At 36.1% G+C, this 21,108-nt stretch overlaps 2 protein-coding genes across 2 annotated transcripts in view; one reads left to right on the plus strand and one right to left on the minus strand.

Moving 5' to 3' along the window:
• The window catches only part of slc7a14a (solute carrier family 7 member 14a), a 30,391-nt gene extending 17,750 nt beyond the window's left edge, over positions 1-12,641 (plus strand). The window contains exons 4-8 of the mRNA XM_051138653.1: positions 1,666-1,883; positions 2,008-2,154; positions 3,463-3,671; positions 6,230-7,107; positions 10,312-12,641. Of these exons, the coding sequence (XP_050994610.1) occupies positions 1,666-1,883; positions 2,008-2,154; positions 3,463-3,671; positions 6,230-7,107; positions 10,312-10,688 (1,829 nt within the window). The 3' untranslated portion in view covers positions 10,689-12,641. The remainder of the gene's footprint in view (positions 1-1,665; positions 1,884-2,007; positions 2,155-3,462; positions 3,672-6,229; positions 7,108-10,311) is intronic.
• A 4,967-nt stretch (positions 12,642-17,608) lies between these two features.
• cldn11a (claudin 11a) lies at positions 17,609-19,551 on the minus strand. Its single transcript, XM_051138678.1, has 3 exons — positions 19,138-19,551; positions 18,644-18,808; positions 17,609-18,348 (listed from the first exon to the last, which is right to left on the minus strand). Exons 1-3 carry the CDS (start codon positions 19,361-19,363, stop codon positions 18,092-18,094), a joined length of 648 nt encoding a protein of 215 aa, XP_050994635.1. The 5' UTR covers positions 19,364-19,551; the 3' UTR covers positions 17,609-18,091.
• Between the last annotated feature and the right edge of the window lie 1,557 nt (positions 19,552-21,108).

Genomic DNA, 21,108 nt, shown 5'->3' on the forward strand with positions numbered 1-21,108 from the left:
CTATTTATCTGTCTATCTGTCTATCTATCATCTATCTATCTATCTATCTATCTATCTATCTATCTATCATCGTTTTATTTATTGTTTTACCTATAGTTATACTGTTTTAACTATCTATCTATCTATCTATCTATCTATCTATCTATCTATCTATCTATCTATCTATCTATCTATCTATCTATCGTTCTATCGTTCTATTGTTCTAGTTAGCTTTCTATCATTCTATCGCTCTGTCTATCTATTGTTCTACCATTTTTTCTATCTATCTATCTATCTATCTATCTATCTATCTATCTATCTATCATCGTTTTATTTATTGTTTTACCTATAGTTATACTGTTTTAACTATCTATCTATCTATCTATCTATCTATCTATCTATCTATCTATCTATCTATCTATCTATCTATCTATCTATCTATCGTTCTATTGTTCTAGTTAGCTTTCTATCATTCTATCGCTCTGTCTATCTATTGTTCTACCATTTTTTCTATCTATCTACCTATCTATCTATCTATCTATCTATCTATCTATCTACCTATCTATCTATCTATCTATCTATCTATCTATCTATCTATCATCTATCTATCGTTTTATCTGTTGTTTTATCTAGTTATACCGTTTTATCTATCTATCTATCTATCTATCTATCTATCTATCTATCTATCTATCTATCTATCTATCTATCTGTCTATCATCGTTTTATCTATTGTTTTATCTGTAGTTTTACCATTCTATCTATCTATCTATCTATCTATCTATCTATCTATCTATCTATCTATCTATCTATCTATCTATCTATCATCATTTTATCTATTGTTTTATCTATAGTTATACTGTTTTATCTATCTATCTATCTATCTATCTATCTATCTATCTATCTATCTATCTATCTATCTATCTATCTATCTATCATCATTTTATCTATTGTTTTATCTGTAGTTTTACCATTCTATCTATCTATCTATCTATCTATCTATCTATCTATCTATCTATCTATCTATCTATCTATCTATCTATCTATCTATCTATCGTTTTATCTATTGTTTTATCGTTTTATCTATCTATCTATCTGTCTATCTATCTATCTATCTATCTATCTATCTATCCTTCTAGCCATTGTTCTACCGTTTTATCTATCTATCTATCTATCTCTCTATCTGTCTATCTATCTATCTATCCTTCTAGCCATTGTTCTACCGTTTTATCTATCTATCTATCTATCTATCTATCTATCTATCTATCTATCTATCTATGTATCTATCATCATTTTATCTATTGTTTTATCTATAGTTATACTATCTATCTATCTATCTATCTATCTATCTATCTATCTATCTATCTATCTGTCTATCTGTCTATCCTTCTAGCCACTGTTCTACCGTTTTATCTATCTATCTATCTATCTATCTATCTATCTATCTATCTATCTATCTATCTATCTATCTATCTATCTATCTCTCTATCTGTCTCTCTGTCTGTCTGTCTGTCTGTCTATCTGCTAGTTTATTCACTGTATAGGTTCTAAAGTATTCAAAGGCATAAATAACTTCAATAAATTCAATGCTTTTTAAATTTGTTTAAAATTTCAGACAATATTTTATAACGCTAGCATCAAAACTTAACCATGTAATGTACTGTAAATTCCTCCTTCATCACCTCTCAGGTAAAGGGGAACAGGCATATCCGGACATCCTGGCCCTGGTCATAGTCATCCTTGTCACAATAATAGTTGCTTTAGGCGTGAAGAACTCCGTCGGGTTCAACAACGTACTGAACGTCATCAATCTGGTGGTGTGGGTGTTCATAATGATAGCAGGCCTGTTCTTCGTCAGTGGCAGCAACTGGGATGAAGGACGATTCCTGCCTTATGGCTGGTCAGGGGTAAAGTACTTTTCAGATCAATTACTGAAGTTCAATCCTTTAGTGCAGTTAGTGCCTTTCAGCATAAACACTCAAGAGGAAATTGCATTGTCTTGTAACTATAATAAACCACTTTGCCCAACAGGTCATGCAGGGTGCAGCCACTTGCTTCTACGCCTTTATTGGCTTTGACATCATAGCTACCACCGGAGAGGAAGCCAAGAGTCCCAACACATCCATCCCCTACGCCATCACTGCCTCTCTGGTCACCTGTCTCACTGCCTATGTCTCTGTGAGTATAGGACATTATCCATCACTAATTTTGAGTGATTTTTCTCCATATACGAAATATGAGACCACATTGAAAATCTGGGATTTTTTTTCAAACATGACAATTGTACATGTTGCTATCTTTTAACTGTTTTGATTTTTCAGGTTAAAACTATTGATAATACATGTTACTTGAGTGATAGTTCACCCAAAAATGAAAATTCTGTCATTAATTATTCACCCTCATGTTGTTCCAAACCCGTAAGACCTTTGGTCATCTACAGGACACAAATTGAGATATTTTTGATAAAATCCTTTCTGAATCCTTTTCTGAGCTTTCTGACTGTTTTTGGGTGAACTATCCCTTTAAACATCTCCGTATAAGAATATAAATGATGCATGGCTGTGGCATAACTTTTCTTTGTTCTTTTTTTGTGTTTACGGGCAGTCATTGATTATTCTTTTCATGCAGCATGTCTGAATTTATTAAAGCTCCACGGCTTTATCACCGTGCAATGCTGTCTGTCTGTAGGAGGTTGTCATAGTAACGCAATGGGTGTTAAATCACCAACAGACCTCTGCATCTCAGAACAGTATATTCTATATATTTCATTTCTATTTTCTCAGTTTTCTTGTAATGGATCTTTTTAGTCTTTTATCTCCCTCCAATTTTTCTCTAGTCTGTTTTGGTTTTATCTGGAATGAAATTGCCTTTACTAAAATGGCTGCTCATTTTCACACCTACAGGACTGTCTGATGAGGAGCAAACTTGTTAATTAGCAGTGTTCACCCCTCCAGATCTCATTTTGTTGTCAAAGAGGCTAATTTTAGCCCAGGCATTTCATTTCTCTGTCTGTATGTGTATGTTTGCGTGTGTTTGTGCTACAGATAAAGATAGCATTTTCTGAGATTTATTAAATGGGTCATATCACGTGGAATGAAAGTGTCCTTGATCCTTTGATATAAAAGAGTCCATTTTAGTGTGAAAACAGATTGTAACTTTCAGAAATCAATGTTTCATACCCAGCAAAAAAAGACCGTTTTTGAAACTAAGCTGCAAAAACAGCTTGTTCTGTACTTTTGCATCTTGACGTCAAATATTAGAAAAAAAATGAATACATCAGTGATGGCCGTTTGGTGTTCAGAAACTTCAAAATAAATTCTAGTAGTCTTAAAATTTGTCCTGTTTCAGTCTACTTTGCATATTCTCAACATTAGAATATATGATTATTTTAGTCTGATTGTAACATTCATTATGGGAGTATTCCTTAAAGTCACAGCAGCACCAAAAAACAAATTCTCACTCTTCTCCTCTCTTTATCTCTCACAGGTGAGTGTGATCCTCACCCTGATGGTCCCCTACACTGAAATTGACACAGATGCTCCTCTGATGGAGATGTTTTCTTTACACGGCTTCCAGACTGCCAAATACATAGTGGCCATCGGCTCCATCGCAGGACTGACGGTCAGTTTGTTGGGCTCTCTCTTCCCAATGCCGAGAGTCATCTACGCCATGGCAGGAGATGGTTTGCTCTTCAGGTAATATAAAATGAAATCTGAGGGTTAAGTAATGATCCGTGATGCTGTATAATGCATCTGTCATGTTGCAAATTATTAAAATGCCATTTAAATATCATTCTCTGCTGGACAAATAAGCTCCTGTCAACCTGCAGTCTTAAAAGAAATGCTACTTAGAGCCCTGACATTTTAAATCAAAGCATGTATAATGGGTATGTGGTAAGACTTCTTCGATAAAAGGAATGTTTGGATGATTCATCCTGTTTACACCTGGTATTAACATTAGTACGTCTGTCACTGGTGATCAGAAGTGGTCAGACAAGATGCATCGCCATTTACGCTTGGTTGTAGCATCTATAGAATGATATTCCAGACAACATTCGGAAGGAATAAGGCAAATTGCATTTGCAATTGCGTTTTCAGTTTCTGGACACATATGTTGAGACATAATCCATACCCAATTGCAAATCTCACATTTGTGTTTCCATTTTCTTTTCCGTGTATGTATAGTCCCAATTTTAAATGGAAATGCTAAAGTTATGATATGATTATGAAGTTATGATTTTGTCATTTTGGAATAGCAATAGAAAAAACCCATTTGCTGTTTTGCTTTCTCCGCATACTGCTCCAACTCTCACAAAATTAAAATGAAACCGATTTGCAAACGTATGCGTCCACAAATTAAAAACACTGTTGCAAATACAATTTGCAATCTGGAATGCTTGCAATAAATATAGTCTCAAATGCATTACCCATTTGTGAAAAAAAAAAAAAATATTATTTATAAAGTATTTATAAAACAACAAATATAGAAAGACTAATGCTCCTAGTTTTTAAGTCTCACTGCAAATGTTTAGTGAAATTTTGAGTGATTTTAAATGAAAAAGTAGATATTTTAATGGCGTACTTGTAATAAATTAATTTAAGATGTGCTTTACATAATCTGTCATAACATACACTAAATGTTTGGGGTCGGTAAGGCTTTTTAATGATTTTGAAAGTTTATTATGCTCACCGAAATACAGTAAAAACAGTAATATTGTGAAATATCATTACAGTTTAAAATGACTGTTTTCTATTTTTGTATGTTTTAAAATATAATTTATTCATGTAACTGCAAATCTGAATTTTCTGCAGTCATTACTTCCGTCTTGAGTGCCTTTCAGAAATCATTCAAATATGCTGATTTGGTGCTCAAGAAGAATTTCTTATTATTTTTTTTAATTTTGAAAATCTATGATACATTTTCTTCAAGATTCAGTGATGAATATAATGTTCAAAATAACTTCTATGTGAAATAGGAATATTTTGTAACATTATACTTGTTTTTAAGTATTAATTAATTTAAATAAATAAAAACTCTTGCTGACCCCAAATATTTTGAACAGTAACTTCTCAGCCACTCATCTCTGAAAACGTTTAAACTAGGGATTCACCAAAAATAAAAATTCTGGGCTAAAACCGAAAATTCTGGATGCACTTGGTTGAAAACTGAAACTGAAAATGCTTTTTAATAATTATTTGTATTTATTAAATAGTATTATTTTAATTTATTAAATAGTATAAAATAATTTTGTAAGAGTTTTTAATTTAACTAATAATAAAATAATTTGAATGATACTGAATTTAAAAAACGCAAGCCAATAAAATAACCAACAATAAATTTTGTTGAAAGTAAAACAATAAAATTGGACAGAAAATATTTTAATATTAAATATCAATATATTATTTTTATTCAGTTCTATGCAACAGAATCAGATTTAACTTAAATCCAAATAATGTCCTACAAAGTTATTATTATCAAAGCATGTGAGCAAAGGATAACGTCACGAGATGGTAGCGTCATTTTACCAGCGTTGCCCAGTGTAGCTGTACGACATCATGTTACAGCACAGTAGCGCTATTGCGAACAGGAACAAGTATAATACATAGAAATTTCCTGTCGGCACGTTATTTGAGCGTGCTTTGCTTTTTCTGCGAGCATGAGCAATACACGAGTGGCAGTGTTGCCAATTTTGTCGTTTTCCCGCAGAATTGTGCTATTTTAACACTGTTGTCGCCGGTTGTCTTTCATGTCCGCGGGTTGAAGAGACACCAATAATGTGATATTTAGCTCCTGGAGTGCAAATTTTCCCTTGGGAACCCTGCCAAAAAACGTGTATTTTATCTCCCAGAACGTGATTTTTAACGTGGGACCCCCCCTTAAAATGCGATTAGTTTTGGACTAGTTTTGAGTACCATTTGGGTGGGTTTTATTGTGAAAACCTGGCAACCCTGACACTGTGCAGTGATGATGGCTAGAGGGAGAGTGAAACCTGCACGCTGAACACTTCTGGGTGGTATGACCAGCCATTTATTTCGGATTTTACTTTCCAGCGTTTTTCTCTTTTGGGCTGTAAAATTAAAATGCCATTTTCAGACGAAAATTTTCAGCAGCTGAAATTTTGTTGCATCCCTGGTTTAAACTGATTGCGGTTGAGTATTCAATTCACTGTGGACTCCATTTACACCTGTGTGTAGCACTGCCTTCTTGTGAGTGGAGGATTGAAGGTTTCATGTGTACAATCTGTATGTTTTAGATTCCTGGCCCATGTGAGCACATACACAGAGACACCTGCAGTGGCCTGTGTGGTGTCAGGCTTCCTCTCTGCTCTCTTGGCTTTGCTCGTCAGTCTGAGGGACCTGATCGAGATGATGTCCATTGGCACTCTGCTAGCCTACACGCTAGTGTCAGTCTGTGTGCTACTGCTGCGTTACCAGCCCGAAGGAGACATCCACGGATTCGTCAACTTCCTTTCTGAGCAGAATGCAAAACGTAAAGAGGGAGTGCTGGCTGAGTGTGAGAAGGAAGCCTGTTCACCTGTCAGCGAAGGCGATGATTATGGAGGAGCTCCAACAAACACCTGTGGAGCCAAGAACTTGCCGTCTCTAGGAGACAATGAGATGCTGATCGGAAAACCTGACAAGTCCACCTATACCGCCAGTCACCCCAACTACGGCACAGTGGACATGTCCTCAGGCATTGAATCGGATGAGACAGATAGCGTGTACCTGCTGAAGCTGAAGAAACTGTTGGGGCCTCGCTATTACACCATGCGCATTCGACTCGGCCTGCCTGGCAAGATGGACAGGCCCACTATGGCCACCGGCCGCATTGTCACCCGCTGTGTCGTTCTGCTCTTCATCCTCATCTTCTGCTTCTGCTCTCTCATTATCTTCGGGTCGGGTCAGATCGCCGATGGCCAGTGGTGGGCTGTCCTGCTGCTAGTGTTGCTACTGCTTGTCATCACACTTTTGATCTTCATCATCATCCAGCAGCCGGAGAACCCCAAACGCCTGCCATACATGGCTCCCTGCGTTCCCTTCGTCCCGGCCTCCGCTATGCTGGTAAATGTTTACCTCATGCTCAAGCTCTCCACCATCACATGGATCCGTTTTGGCGTATGGTGCTTTGTGGGTGAGTTTCAGTGTTGTTTTGATTGGACAGGTTTATACAGGCAGAATTATATTTACATGGGTCATTTCTGATATGCAAGGCTGTTTCACATATACATTATTGTTTCAAGGTTCGGTGTTTGTTATATTTTAAAATGAATATTCCTTTTATTCAGTTTCATCAAAAGTGATAGTAAAGACGTTTAAAAGAAAAGCTGAAATGTTGACATTTTGAAGCTTCTAATCAAAGAATTAAGAAAAAATATTAAGCAGCCCAACTGTTTTCAACATGATAAGAAATGTTTCTTGTACACCAAATCAGTTACATTCTATAATGATTTATCACGTGATACTGAATACTGGAGTTATGGCTGCCGAAAATTCATATTTGGTGTCACAGGAATAAATTACATTTTAAGTTATATTAACATGTAATAATATTGTACAAAACAATTACAAAAATTTAACTTTTTCTGTATTTCTGATCAAATAAATGCAGCTTTGATGAGTATAAATGACTTCTTTCAAAAACATTAAATCTTACCAACCTCAAAGTTTTAAATGATTTTGTAGTGTCATACATGTCAGTAAATATTGACCAAAAACTTTTTAACTCAAAAACTTTAAATGAGTATGGACTGAATTGTATATAAGGAAAAACTGGCAAATTAGTAAGCATTGTTGCAGGTGTTCTTAATTATTATTATTTTTTTAATTTAAAAAAAAAAAAATAAAATAGTAATATATTTTTAATTTGCAATATTTTTTTTCTCTGTTCTTAACATAATGTTTCTTCTTGTTTCATTCATTCTGTTTTTTTTTATATATAAAAATCTATTTTAATTACTTATTTATTTATTTATGTTTAATTGGTTGTTAATCCTAAATATTGTAAGATATTGTAACCATCTTAACTAAACTATAACATACTAAATCAATTATCAGATAAAAGGTAATCAATTAAAATTATGATGAAATCATAACACAGTCATAATTATGACATAAAGTCATAATTTTAAGATAACAATGATAAGAATATGAGACTATGCATTATGACAAAAAGTTAAAATAATAATAAAAATGTAATAAAATTTACAAAAAATATGACAACAAATAGAAATGTTGAGTTAAACAGTCATAATTTAGACTTTTGTCATAATTAGACCAAAAATTTTTTTTGATCGACTAGTAGCAGTTAGTTTTAAGCATTAGTCAACTATTAGTTGCACGTTTATTAATAAACCATCACAGTTTTAAGCATATTATTGCCTATATAGCCTAATAAGCGCTCAAGTGCATGCAAAAAAAAGCTTGCCACAGCGCACCAGCAGATATAATAATTATGAATGTGTCAGGGAAAAGCAGCAAGGAGACTGCGTTAACATTTTAATGATTTAGTAGTAAACTAGTGCTTTGTTTTCGGCATAAGAGACAAAGTCGACGACACTCGTCGTCATCTCCGCAGTATAGTGGATGCATCTGTATGCATGATTCATACGGATTACATAATCTGAGAATATTTGTTTTCCATTTGAATTGGTTCCTTTAAATGTAGACATTTAATTCTCTATAGATATATTTTTCATGTCTGTAGAGCGAGAATACACAGTTTCAAAGTTTTGCGCTCAAGTTTACAGAGACCAAGATGGCAGAAAGCACATTTTATTTGCTTTACTTACTTTACAAAAGCGCATACAAACGTAGAGTCTGTACAGATTCGAAAGATTTCGAGAAGACTTTTATCTGTCTGACCAAAATTGACGGAGTATTTTAAGAGCAAGTGACCGCACCGGCACCTCCATCTGTCATGCAGTGAATGTGCTACTGTTCAGCTTCCACACTCCGCACAGACACTTCAGTAGTGCACATATTATGTTAACATTAGATTGAGCTGCCATTTAAAGTTTCAGATGAAATGCCATATTTGAGGTTGATGAATGATAGGTGAGCGTTTGGATGTCCTGCCTGATGTACTGTATTACCACATACGTAGACAAGCCGTTAATGATCTGTCTGTCACGGACTATGCGACTTTGCCACTTCCTGTGGAATGTTTTTTTCTGCGACTAAGCGACTAATAAAATTTTGGTCGACCAAGCCATTTCTCGTCAACTAAGTCGACTATTAGGGGGCAGTCCTAGTCATAATTATCACTTATGTAAATTTTGCGACCTTTTCATGTCATAGGCTAAATGTGATTTTTATGCCAGAATTTTATCTTTCTGTGCAAAGAATTTGACCTTTTTCAGTATATCATAATTATGACTTAGTATGTCATTATTTCAACTTTTCATATAATAATTTTGACATTGTATGTCAGAATTGTGATGCATATATAATAAGTTAAACTTTTTTTATTTTTAATCGTCTAATTTACCCATAATTAAATAATTAAATTCTTATGTGGTGGAAATGAGTGTCCATATAACACAAATGAGTCCAGCTTACTAATATTTCTTCATTTACTGGCATTGGGAACAGAAAAACCAATGACAGTAACATTAATAACAGCATTGTAGTGGTAAACAGTAATGCTGGGATCCTCAGATCTGCAACAGAAAGAGACCAAACAGACGAGCGTTGTGTGCATACAGTCACTCGAAACTTTGCATGGCCACTCAGCATTTATTTTACCACATGACACATCGCTATAAAGAGCACAGACTGACATTAAGATGAACATATAGCCAGTAATTAAAAGCCATGTTTACTGTAACCCATTTACAGTAGAGTGATCCTGGACCACAAAACCAGTCTTAAGTAGCATATTTGTAGCAATAGCCAAAAATACATTGTATGGGTCTTTTATGCCAAAAATAATTAGGATATTAAGTAGAGATCATATTCCATGAAGATATTTTGTAAATGTACTGCTGTAAATAAGTCAAAACTTAATTTTTGATTAGTAGTATGCATTGCTAAGAACTTCATTTGGACAGCTTTAAAGATGATTTTCTCAATATTTAGATTTTTTTGCACCCTCAGATTTCTGATTTTCAAATAGTTGTATCTCAGCCAAATATTTTGCATTAAAATGTACAGAGTTCAATACTCCTGCAAAACAGGAATGACCCACCTTATATGAGCAGACTAATATCTCCACTATTGATCATTTGCGATGTCTGAGTTAAAATTTAATGAGTGAAAACAGTCATCACTAATATTTGTGCATTAGCTTATGCATGCGTGCATTGTTTGTGTTGTCTCTGTGCGTTCGTCTCTGCAGGTGTTCTGATCTACTTCGGTTACGGCATGTGGAACAGCACCCTGGAAATCACGGCACGCGAGGAGGAGGCCCACGCCAGCACATACCAGCGTTACGACATGGGTGTGGATGACAACTTTGCAGTGGATGACGACCTGTACCCTTCTGGAGACGGAGGGCCGTACCAAAGCTGGGGCTCCCACGAGGGCAAAGGTGGGCACCAGAAACAACAACACAAGGAAAAGAGTGAGCCTCAGCCCGACGGCCAGGACAGGGTGGACAACCACAGGACCTCCTCTTCCTCCTCACACAGCAGGGCCAAAAGCAAAGCTGGCAAACCCAGTCCGGGCTTTGAGGCGCTGGTAGTCGATGACGATTTGGACGATCCTTTAGAATGAGAATGTAATCCGAATGTACTCGCCTGCCAACAACTGCAGAACCCTTGGGCTAGGTTGTTATGTCTCTGCAATGAGTTTTTCTTTTCTTCCTATTCCTTCATCTGCAGCCCTTTTTCACTACTGATAGGATAATGAAAACGAATAGGATGGGATTTAACTTTTAGAAGGACCACACAGAACCTAAAGAGACCAAATGTTCCTTGTTTCTTAAATTAATTTTAACAGTTTGATCCCTTCTAATTGTAATCATCTTACCAAACTCTTCAGCACTTATATATGTATAATCTATTGTTTCACTTAAAACCAACAGTCCTCCCCCCAGCCACCAAATTACATTTAACTAGCATGAAATTTATTATCTGACAAGTAGTTTATTACAGCCCTGACTGTATCACAGTCCCACAGCTTTTCTCAATATGAGCATCTTTCAGCTGTCAGGAGGATGTCCGTTCACAGGTCACTTCCTGTAGTCGATTAGCCCCAACGTTATGTGGGGTTGATATAAAGCCAGGAAACATTGCCATGTGAAGCCCTTAAAACACTTAAAGCAATTTGCACACTGTTGTTATTAGGTAAGTTGCTGATTTCTCAATCAATTTTAAAGAGATAGTTCACCCAAAAATGCAAATTCTGTCATTAATTACTCACCCTCGTGTCATTCTAATTCTGTAAGACCTTTATCTTCAGAACATATGTTTAGATATTTTTAATGAAATCCGAGAGCTTTCTGACCCTGCATACAGTAGACAGCAAAGCAACTGACAACACTGTAAAAAATAAAAAACACAATTTGTTGAGTCAGCTTAAAATAATTTGTTACCCTGCTGCCTTAAAATTTTAAGTTCAGTCAACTAAAATAAGTTTAGTCAACTTGAAATGTTAAGTTGTACTAAGTAACAACTTAGATATTTGTGTTTGCTAAACTTAATAGATGGGTAAGTAACCCAGCTGCCTTAAAATTTTAAGTTGATTCAACTCAAATATCTAAGTTGTCACTTAGTACAACTTAACATTTCAAGTTGAATAATCTTTTTTTGAGTTGACTGAACTTAAAATTTTAAGGCAGCCAGTTTACAAATTATTTTAAGTTGACTCAACAAATTTTTTTTTTTTTTACAGTGAAGTTCAAACCCCAGAATGGTAGTTCGGACATTGTTAAAATAGTCCATGCGACATCAGTGGTTCAACCTTAATTTTATAAAGGTACGAGAATACTTTCTGTGCGTAGAGAGAACAAAAATAAAGACTTTATTTAACAATTTCCACATAGCTTCTCGTAGCTTTATTAAATTAAGATTGAACCACTAAACCGCCTTGAACGTGTCAGTTGCGTTGCTGAATTTTATCAAAAATATCTTGAATTTTATCAAAAATATCTTAATTAGTGTTTTGAAGATGAACAAAGGTCTTACAGGTTTGGAACGACAAGAGGGTGAGTAATTAATGACAGAATTTTCATTTCTGGGTGAACTATCCCTTTGATATTGCATACAAAAAGGTTCGTTTTGAGAAGCAAAGCTAGATGATAGCCATAAAATGTGACTGGAAATGATACATTTTGAATGAGAGTTAAAAGGCCCCACTGAATCAAAGGCCTCATTCTCTTCCGCTCTAACATCTAGCCCAAGTGAGGTTTGGACTGTAGGTTGTCACAAATAGTAATTGGACTTTGCTTGCAATAGTGCCTTCATCTGTCAGTGTGTGCTTTAAATATGACCATCAAGTTGTCCATGCTTGTTTGTTTGTCATTTCTGTCGATGCCGACATATCCATGGGTTTGTTTTCCTGGTGAAGGTGCCTGTCAGCCGTCCCGTGTCACCACGACCATCATTTCATCCTATGTGCCAGTGACTCCGCTTCATCCTTGCAAGCAGGCAGCTCTGTGTAAATACCGACGGTGTGACCACAGTACGATTTGTGTCTCTTGGCTGGTCAGTGTGTCCGTTGAAAAAAGGTGTAGGAAAACAGAGGGAGTGAAATTTGCATGTGGTGGGGAGCGTGTTGTGAATTTTTTATCTGGCTGTGCTCTTCTGCTCTTCCCCCATAATTCACGTGGCGTTCAATTGATCTGTCCAGTCTAACTCTATCTGTGCTACAGCTCTGCCAGCCGAAAAAGGCAAAAAAATAAAAAAAAAACAACCAAGCCAGGCCTCAAATTCATACATTTGGAAGGCCATTCCATATTGCTTTAAATGCGTCTCCCCCATTTTGTGTTTGTGACAAATATGTTGAAACATTAAAAAGCAAAACACTGAGTTGCCATAATTGATTTGCAGACTGTGTCCTTTGAGCACACAGAGCTTCATTTTGGGGCCTGGGTTGGTTTCGTTCCTTGCATCCGGTCTATGATGTGATTGTCGCCGTGGCATTTTGCTGAATGTGTAGCATGTTCAGAACAAACGGGCCCAGAGTAAAACTTTGTTTGTGAGTATTTGCATGTGTGGTGACTGTTGAAAGACTTGATGTAACTCTCAAATGTAGCATTCTGAGAGACGAGGGTAGCAGCCTGCCCACCGTTACACCCCCTAAACCCGAACCCTCCTATTCCCGAGTGGCCTCTGTTTACAAAGCAAGCCAAAGTCTGCAACCTTTGTTTGCTGGATCCGACAAAAGACACCATTTTACTTCCGTAGAGTAGAGCACCATATAACAGTGTGGAGACGTGAGATATCAAAAAGAAGTATTTTTTTACAGGCATTTCATACCTTCAGGTTCTCCGTTGGGGTAGCGTAGCCACCGCAGGTGGTGTTTTGTGGGTACAGAAGAACTTCTAAAGAAAAGTGGTGAAAGCATATATTTTTAATGACCTCTTTCTAAAAAAAAATGTAACTGGAGACGGATTTTGATTTCGTAGTTGTGATTTAAATAATGTTAGCACATTAGGCTTTTAGAGGGCAAGGATTTAAAGGGATAGTTCACTCCAGAATGAATATTCTGTCACCATTTACTCACCCTCGTGTCATTCCAAATCTGAGATATTTTGGACCTCACTGACTTTTGTTGACTCCCATTGTGTTCAGCAGAAGTCATGAGGGTGAGTAAATAAAGACAGAATTTTTATTTGTGGGTGAACTATTATTGTAAGTACGATTGAAGTCTACGTACAGAACTATTTTATTAAAAATCTGTCTAAAAAGTTAAAAATGTTTCCACTATTGCTTTTAAAGTCAGCTACTATTTGTTATTTGTCTCTGAGAAAAGGTACAGTGTTTGTACATTGTGAACTATCTTTCCTGCTATCATAGTTTGTTCGGTATTTGTTCAGGAAATGTGGAGATTGGCTTCCCTTGCAAATCTGATCTTTGTTTCTGCTGTATATTTTGGTATGAAGTGGATGTATTCTGGTTTCAATGATTTTTTTAAAGAATCTATTTGTTTCTTCTACTTGTGGTTTTGCTCTCCCGTTGCACTGTGTAATGAGATGTTAATATTGCTTCCATGCAACAATGAAAGTCATTTATTGCAGATCAGATAAGCGTGACTCTTGGTTTTCCTTTCGCTTTAAGACGGTCTCACACGACCCGAAATCAGAGGTAATAAATATCCTCACATGGGTGGTTTGTGTAAGCGGTGCAGGGTCGCTCTGTTTCCTGTGGGGTGGAGTGCCGAGCCTAGAATAACAGCGATCCGAGGGTCGTACCTGAGCACAAAACAAACATGGTCATACTGGGAGGGCCGCCGCTGGCTATGCAGAGGAATGAGACGAACAGATCGAGACGTACTGTTCCATTATCATTGCCGCAATGGTGGTCGATGTGGTACAATATGGTTTGGAGATCTCAAAGCATGTTGTTATGTTCAATTCATACAGTTCAGACCCGTCTGTCTGTATGGCGCAGACATCGACACAACCTGAAGCCCACTCCTTTTGCGGGAGGGTCTTCATAAGTGTTATTCCTATGAGGCACTCATAGGACGTCATTTGTGTCATCTGTCATCAGCCTGAATCTGATTAAATGTGATGTCCTACGTCATTTGTTTGGGGGAAGCCTCCCCTTTTTCTGATGCAGAATATCCTGGTGCTAATCCTGGATGTAAGGATGACGCTAAATGCTTTGGTGTGTGGTAGATGGTTATGTTTTCCTTATACAGTTGAGGTCAAAAGTTTACATCCCCCTTTCAGAATCTTCAAAATGTTCATTATTTTACTAAAATAAGAGGGATCATAGAAAATGCATGTTATTGTTTATTTAGTACTGACCTGAATAAGATATTTCACATTTCACATAGTCCCATCCAAAAGTTTACATTCCCTTGATTCTTAATACTGTGTTGTTATCTGAATGATCCACAACTGTTTTTTTTTTTTTAGTTTTTTTTGTTTAGTGATAGTTGTTCATGAGCCCCTTGTTTGTTCTGAACAGTCAAACTGCAAAGGAAAAATCATGCATTAAGAGCCGGGGGATGAAAACTTCTTGAATTTGAAGATCAGGGTAAATTTAACTTATTTTGTCTTCTGGGTAACATGAAACTGTCTTCTGTAGCCTCTGAAGAGTAGTACTAAATGAAAAAATATGATATTTAGGCAAAATAAAAAATGTCTGTCACATCTCCATTATGTTCAAAAGTCCCCCCCGACTCTTAATGCATTGTGTTTCCTCCTGGAGCATTGGTGAGCGTTTAAACCTTCTGTAATAGTTGCATATGAGTCCCTCAGTTGTCCTCAGTGTGAAAAGATGGATCTCAAAGTCATATAGTCATTGTTGGAAAGGGTTCAAATACACAAAAATGCTGGAAAATCAAAGAATTTTGGGACCTGAATGGTTTTTTTTGAAGAACAGCGGGCAGTTGAACTGTTTAGGACAACCAAAGGACAAAAAAAACAGCTGTGGATCATTTAGGTAACAACACAGTATTAAGAAACAGTGTATGTAAACTTTTGAACAGGGGTCAACTATTATTTTATCTTGTGGACTATATGTAAACATTTTTTCTGTGAAATGTTTTATTCAGGTCAGTACTAAATAAACAATAACATGCATTTTCGATGATCCCTCTTATTTTTGGAAAAATGAACATTTTGCAGATTCTGAAAGGGGGCGTAAACTTTTGACCTCAACTGTATGCTTAAAAACATGTCAATATTATGCACTTTTATGCTTATGCAAACATATTAGTTGCTTTAATACTAATATACTTCCGTTGAAGATTATGCAAAAGGTGATATTCACACGCTGCTCAAAAGTATCAGTCATTTCCTGTAAGAAGCCTTTTGGTGTTTTCAGAACATTCTGGAAACTCGATATTTTCCTGGTCAGTCTCATACTGTGAGATTTTAATCAGTAGCTTTTGTTTTAACTAGTGTATTAGGTACCAATACACATTTTCTGTCATTTTCAAGCTCAGTATTATCAGTTTTCCAAGGAAAACAGTCCAGCTAAAACAAGTGAGTCATGGTTCCTGTATTTCCACAGAATATGATTAATCTCTTGCAAGGAACTGACCCCTGCAGCACTTTGACTAGTGATTGAAGTTGTCAAATGTTTGTTCAAATGCAGATATACCCTTTCTTAAATTATGCAAAAAACATTAAAGGGTCATGAAACCAACCATGAATCAGTTCTCATCAATTTTGAAAATTGCACAGAAGAGGCTGTGGAAATAGACATCTGACATACACTTTAGTTAACATCCTGTTGATTCTGACTCAAATCCGGTGCCATGAACAGTTGGGTTCCCACTTACTAATGTGTTCACACTTGGGAATAGACCTTAGACTTGCTATTAATAAGCTAGCAGGCAAACAGGCCAGTGGTATGCTAAGCTAGTATGCTTAGCTTTGTGAAATAAGAAAACATTAAATGGTAATTAAAGTCATATTTACATAATAAATACAACATATAGCATAAGCCAAGCGTGTAGGCTTTCTAATCAGGCACTGAATGGAGCTCACATTAAAAGGTCTTTTAGCCAATGCAGACATTAGGCGGACACATTTATGCTAGGGGACTCATTTATTCATGAAACCAGAATACTAAAACAGACCAAAAAATCATAATGATCTACTTTACTCTTCAAACAAACTATTGTTTGTATTATCTGCAACATGGAGTATTTGTTAACCTCACAAAAATGTTAGTGTTTCATGACCCTTTAAATAAAAAGTGCTAAACAACTCTCCAAGCTATGAATATATACAGGAATGGAGGCTGTATTAACAATACTGTTTTAACTTCCTGATTCCTTCCAATTCAGGTCAATCTCTGCATTGTCTGTTTCTCTCTCTGTTTTTAGGTTGTTACTTGCAGCACTATTTGGAAAAGAAAAATACTGTAGATTCCAAAACAATTTTTTATTGAATTCAATTTACTTCACCCCAAACTACCTCTAAACAAAGACTGAATGTCTATGAAAAAGCAATATTTGACATCTTAAAATCACCCCATACTGAAGTGGTTAAAGCTGCTGTTTTATTTTCACATAAAAGTACCAAAACCTTCACATGTTGCTTATATTCTCAGTATTCAGCCATTTTTGACTGTACGCCCACTGAAACTCATTTGTAACCAGAAACGTTCAGTGCAAGAACCCCAACCAGAGAACAAAGATGGAGACTCGTCGCAACCGGAGCATAAATCTTCCTTTATGGCCGAATGTGACCGTTAACCTTTAATCAGCACTGTCTGCCAGTCATTGCCCATTGCTCGTAATGGGACGAGTTTCTCATTGGAGTAAGAGAAATCGATACATGTACATGTCTTGGGTGCCTGAATTGTATGTGCGTCTCGAGTGCTTTTAGTGAGAATGAATGAGAGGTCTAATGATGATGCATTACACCTGCCTGGGCATCGACAGTGGCAGACGCCGTGTTCTCGACAGTACACAGTCCTGCGGAGAGCAATTCGGTTTAGTTTCTCATCACAGAGGGGTTTATTTATAAAAATGACATATTACCTATAATCAAAAACCAGAGTTTCACAGGCATTTTCACATTTGTTTATTACAACAAACATAATAAAAACTGCATACAAGTATTACAATAAATAATATTGCTAAATAATTACTGCTTTGGTCCAATTTTGGTGTCATTTGGTTTGGGTGGCTATTCTGAAATTAATCAAAATGAAAATACAGCTGTACAAACACTGCACTGAAAGATTTAGAATAAAACAACATTGGCAATACTGTTAGTATTCATATAAAAATGCAAAAACATTTCTCACTACAAAAATAGGACTTCAGTAGAAGACACTGACACCTTTAAACACTGAATCCTTCATTGCAGGTTCTTCACCAGCGAATGTCCCTTGTTATGTAACATCTGGGTGACTAACCCTGCTGCCGTGTCAAAAGGTCAGAGTTCAGCTGTACGATAACTATCCAAAAGTCACCACTGTAGATACAAAAACAGTGGAGAGACAAAAAGAGAATACAGAGTAGAATCTGAGAAGTAATCCCGAAGCTCACACGTGAGCACTTTTGGCGTGGTTAGTGGAGGCGGGGCCGGAATGAGCGGGGCCCTGTTTGGAGTAGTAGAATCGATTGTTGTCAGTGTATGAAGCGGGGCTGTCCACTGAACAGCAGGTGATCATACAGCCTCCCAGCAAACAAAGTGCGGTGCCCACCCAGCCCGAATACAGGGAGAAGCCAAAGGACATCAAGCCCCTCTCGTGATGAGCCCCGATGGGAAACCACACGGTGGAGACGACACCGCAAAAAGCTGAAAAGGAAAAGACATGTTTAACATTAAATTTGAGCCTTCTTTTGTTATATGTTGCATGATAACCTAATGTACAATAAGTGGGAAACGACTATCCAGACTCCTCCAAAAGAAAAGCTGGCTATTAGATAAACATATCTAAGGCTAATTAGAGTTTAATGCTGATGAAACAGGTCCAGTCCTCTTCTTGTTATTATACAATTTCTTAGTACGTACATATCTATATGTTTGGCGCACATCTTCACTTTAGCTTAATTTAACCATCTTAATTTAACCAGTACAAACACAGACTTACCAGTCAGCAGTATTATAGTTCCTCCGAGCACTGAACGTTTGTTCTTCGCGCTTTCTGGTTCACTTCCGAGGTTAATACAGGACATGGACATGAGGACGAGCGCGACAGCAGGCAATCCGAGAATCGATGCTGTGACCATTAGAGCTCTAGACGTCTGGATGTATGCTTAAACAAAGAACAGAATCATTTTATTATGGATTTAATAATGTAATAATAATACAAATCAGTTAAATACGTTCTAATGTAAACTATATTTGAATAAGTGATATATACACACGCAAAAAGATGTTTTGCAGTGTTTACGTATATTTACGTATTATGTAAAAATGCTATATAGTTTATATATTTTTACACATATGATATATATTACTAAAAACTACATACTATTAAACAACGATGCAAGATTTTGTAATGGTTATTACGAAATATTTTTTATCTCCAAAAAAAAAAAAAAAAAAAAAAGGTTTATTACCAATCTGTTATTTCACACGTACCTGGTAGCTCGAGAATCTGCGTGAGTGTGATGCAGTGATACAGCGCGGTTGAGATCACACAGTCTGCCCACAAACCTTTGGCCTCCAGTTCATCCATCTTCTTACAGGTGTTCATGTTATATTTACAAGTGACTACCCATTCATTAGTGGCAGTGGCGATGATGAGACCGATCCAACCGAGAAAGCTCATCACAAAACCCGTGAACTGTACGCAGGTATTTGCCATGGTGTTCAGTGTGCGTAAAATGTGTCCAAAAGTTGAAAAAGTTCTCGAAGTGTTTGATAACCAGATAATCTAAAGCCAGACAGGTTATAGGTGTCAATATCCAGGTATGTTAATCCATTGCGTAAAAATCATGATGAGTTGTAGATCCTTATGGTGCGCAGTATTCCAAGGTAATACAACATGGGAGTACCGCTAGCAGAGCTTTTATAGTGGAACTACAGAAACAAAAGAACTGTCAGCCAATCGCATGAGTAGAGACACTTCCCAAGGTTACTCCTTATCTCTTTTTTACTCTTCTCTTTTTTTTTTAATGCTTTGATAGTCTGTAATGTAATGCTAAAGAGCAAGTAGGTTATAGAATGTGTTAAACTGACGAATTACTCGTTAGAAATTACTGATCAATACACCAAGTACTGTAACTAAAGAGTTATATTTGCTCAGATTGCTTTGATAACAGTACAACACTTCTGACTTCATCATGGCTTTGCTGGATTTGTGATATATGCTGCCCTCTGGCGGCTGAATTCTTAGATGTGTGGATCATTTGTTTATATGAGAACAAAGTAAAAATGTTTTAGAAGACAGTCTCTAGCCAGATTGATAAAAATAAAGTGCAAACATCGTATTAACTAATACTTGAGAATATCCAGTCTGATGTTATAGTATATAAAATCATTAAAATAGTATTTGAAATCATAATACATTAAAAAGTGCAATTCAACATTAAAATTTCAATGAAAATTGATGCTGTTTTCATTGTTTTTCTGGTATACTTTACAGTATGTATCTAAAATATACCGTAGCTATTTTTAAAGGTGGATACACTGATATAGTTTGGATTGAGTCGACATTTGTATGTGTATCTAAAATGAATATTAAATTATTTAAATTTAAAAGATTAAAAAAAAAAATCAGTTTGAACTTATGTTAGTTACTTAAAGGAACAGTTCACCCAAAAAAATTACATTTGCTGAAAATGTATTTACCCTCAGGCCATACAAGATGTAGATGAATTTTATCTTCATCAGAAAGACTTAAAAATTTAGCATTAAATCTTTTTCTCACCAGTGGATCCTCTGCAGTGAATGAGTGCCATCAGAACGAGAGTCCAAACAGCTGATAAAAAAAATCACAATAATCCACAACTAATCAACTAATCAACACGACTACAGTCCATCAATTAACATCTTGTAAACTGAAAACCTGCAAGTTTGTAAGAAACAAATTAATCATTAAGATGTTTTTAACATCAAATTGTTGTCTCTGGTTATAAAAGTGAAACATATCAGTGAAATAAGTTGTCTCTTCTGAAACAGGAGAGAAATATGCACAGACCAAGTATCATTTACAAGCAAAACAGTCCAAACCAGTTCAAAATAAATATGTTAGTGGATTTTCGATGTGAAGTAGTTTAATTTTTTTTACTAGAGAAAGAATTTTTATAGATTATGGACTGGTATTTTCGGCCAGACTTGACTTTTATGATGAATTTATTTCGTCCAAACAAACAGCTTTTTAGTTGTCGATTATTGTGATTTTTTTATCAGCTATTTGAACTCGCATTTTGACGGCACCCACTCATTCACTGCAGAGGATACGTTGGTGAGCAACCAACATTATGCTAAACTGTCTGGAAGATGAAACAAAATCTCTATCTTGTATGGTCTGAGAGGGAATAACATGTCAGCTAATTTTCATTTTGGGGTGAACTATTCCATTAAGATATTAATGTGACCTTACTTTTT

Source organism: Labeo rohita, chromosome 2, assembly GCF_022985175.1.
Source record: "Labeo rohita strain BAU-BD-2019 chromosome 2, IGBB_LRoh.1.0, whole genome shotgun sequence".
NCBI classification, from domain to species: Eukaryota; Metazoa; Chordata; class Actinopteri; order Cypriniformes; family Cyprinidae; genus Labeo; species Labeo rohita.

What these genes read in the sequence shown, in the direction of transcription:
- cldn11a (XM_051138678.1), bottom strand. Translation starts at nt 19,363, where the DNA reads ATGGCAAATACCTGCGTACAGTTCACGGGTTTTGTGATGAGCTTTCTC. An exon ending in GCAGATTCTCGAGCTACCAG is followed by an intron (nt 18,809 to 19,137) that starts GTACGTGTGAAA and finishes TCTTTGTTTAAG; the next exon opens with CATACATCCAGACGTCTAGA. An exon ending in AACTATAATACTGCTGACTG is followed by an intron (nt 18,349 to 18,643) that starts GTAAGTCTGTGT and finishes TTTCCTTTTCAG; the next exon opens with CTTTTTGCGGTGTCGTCTCC.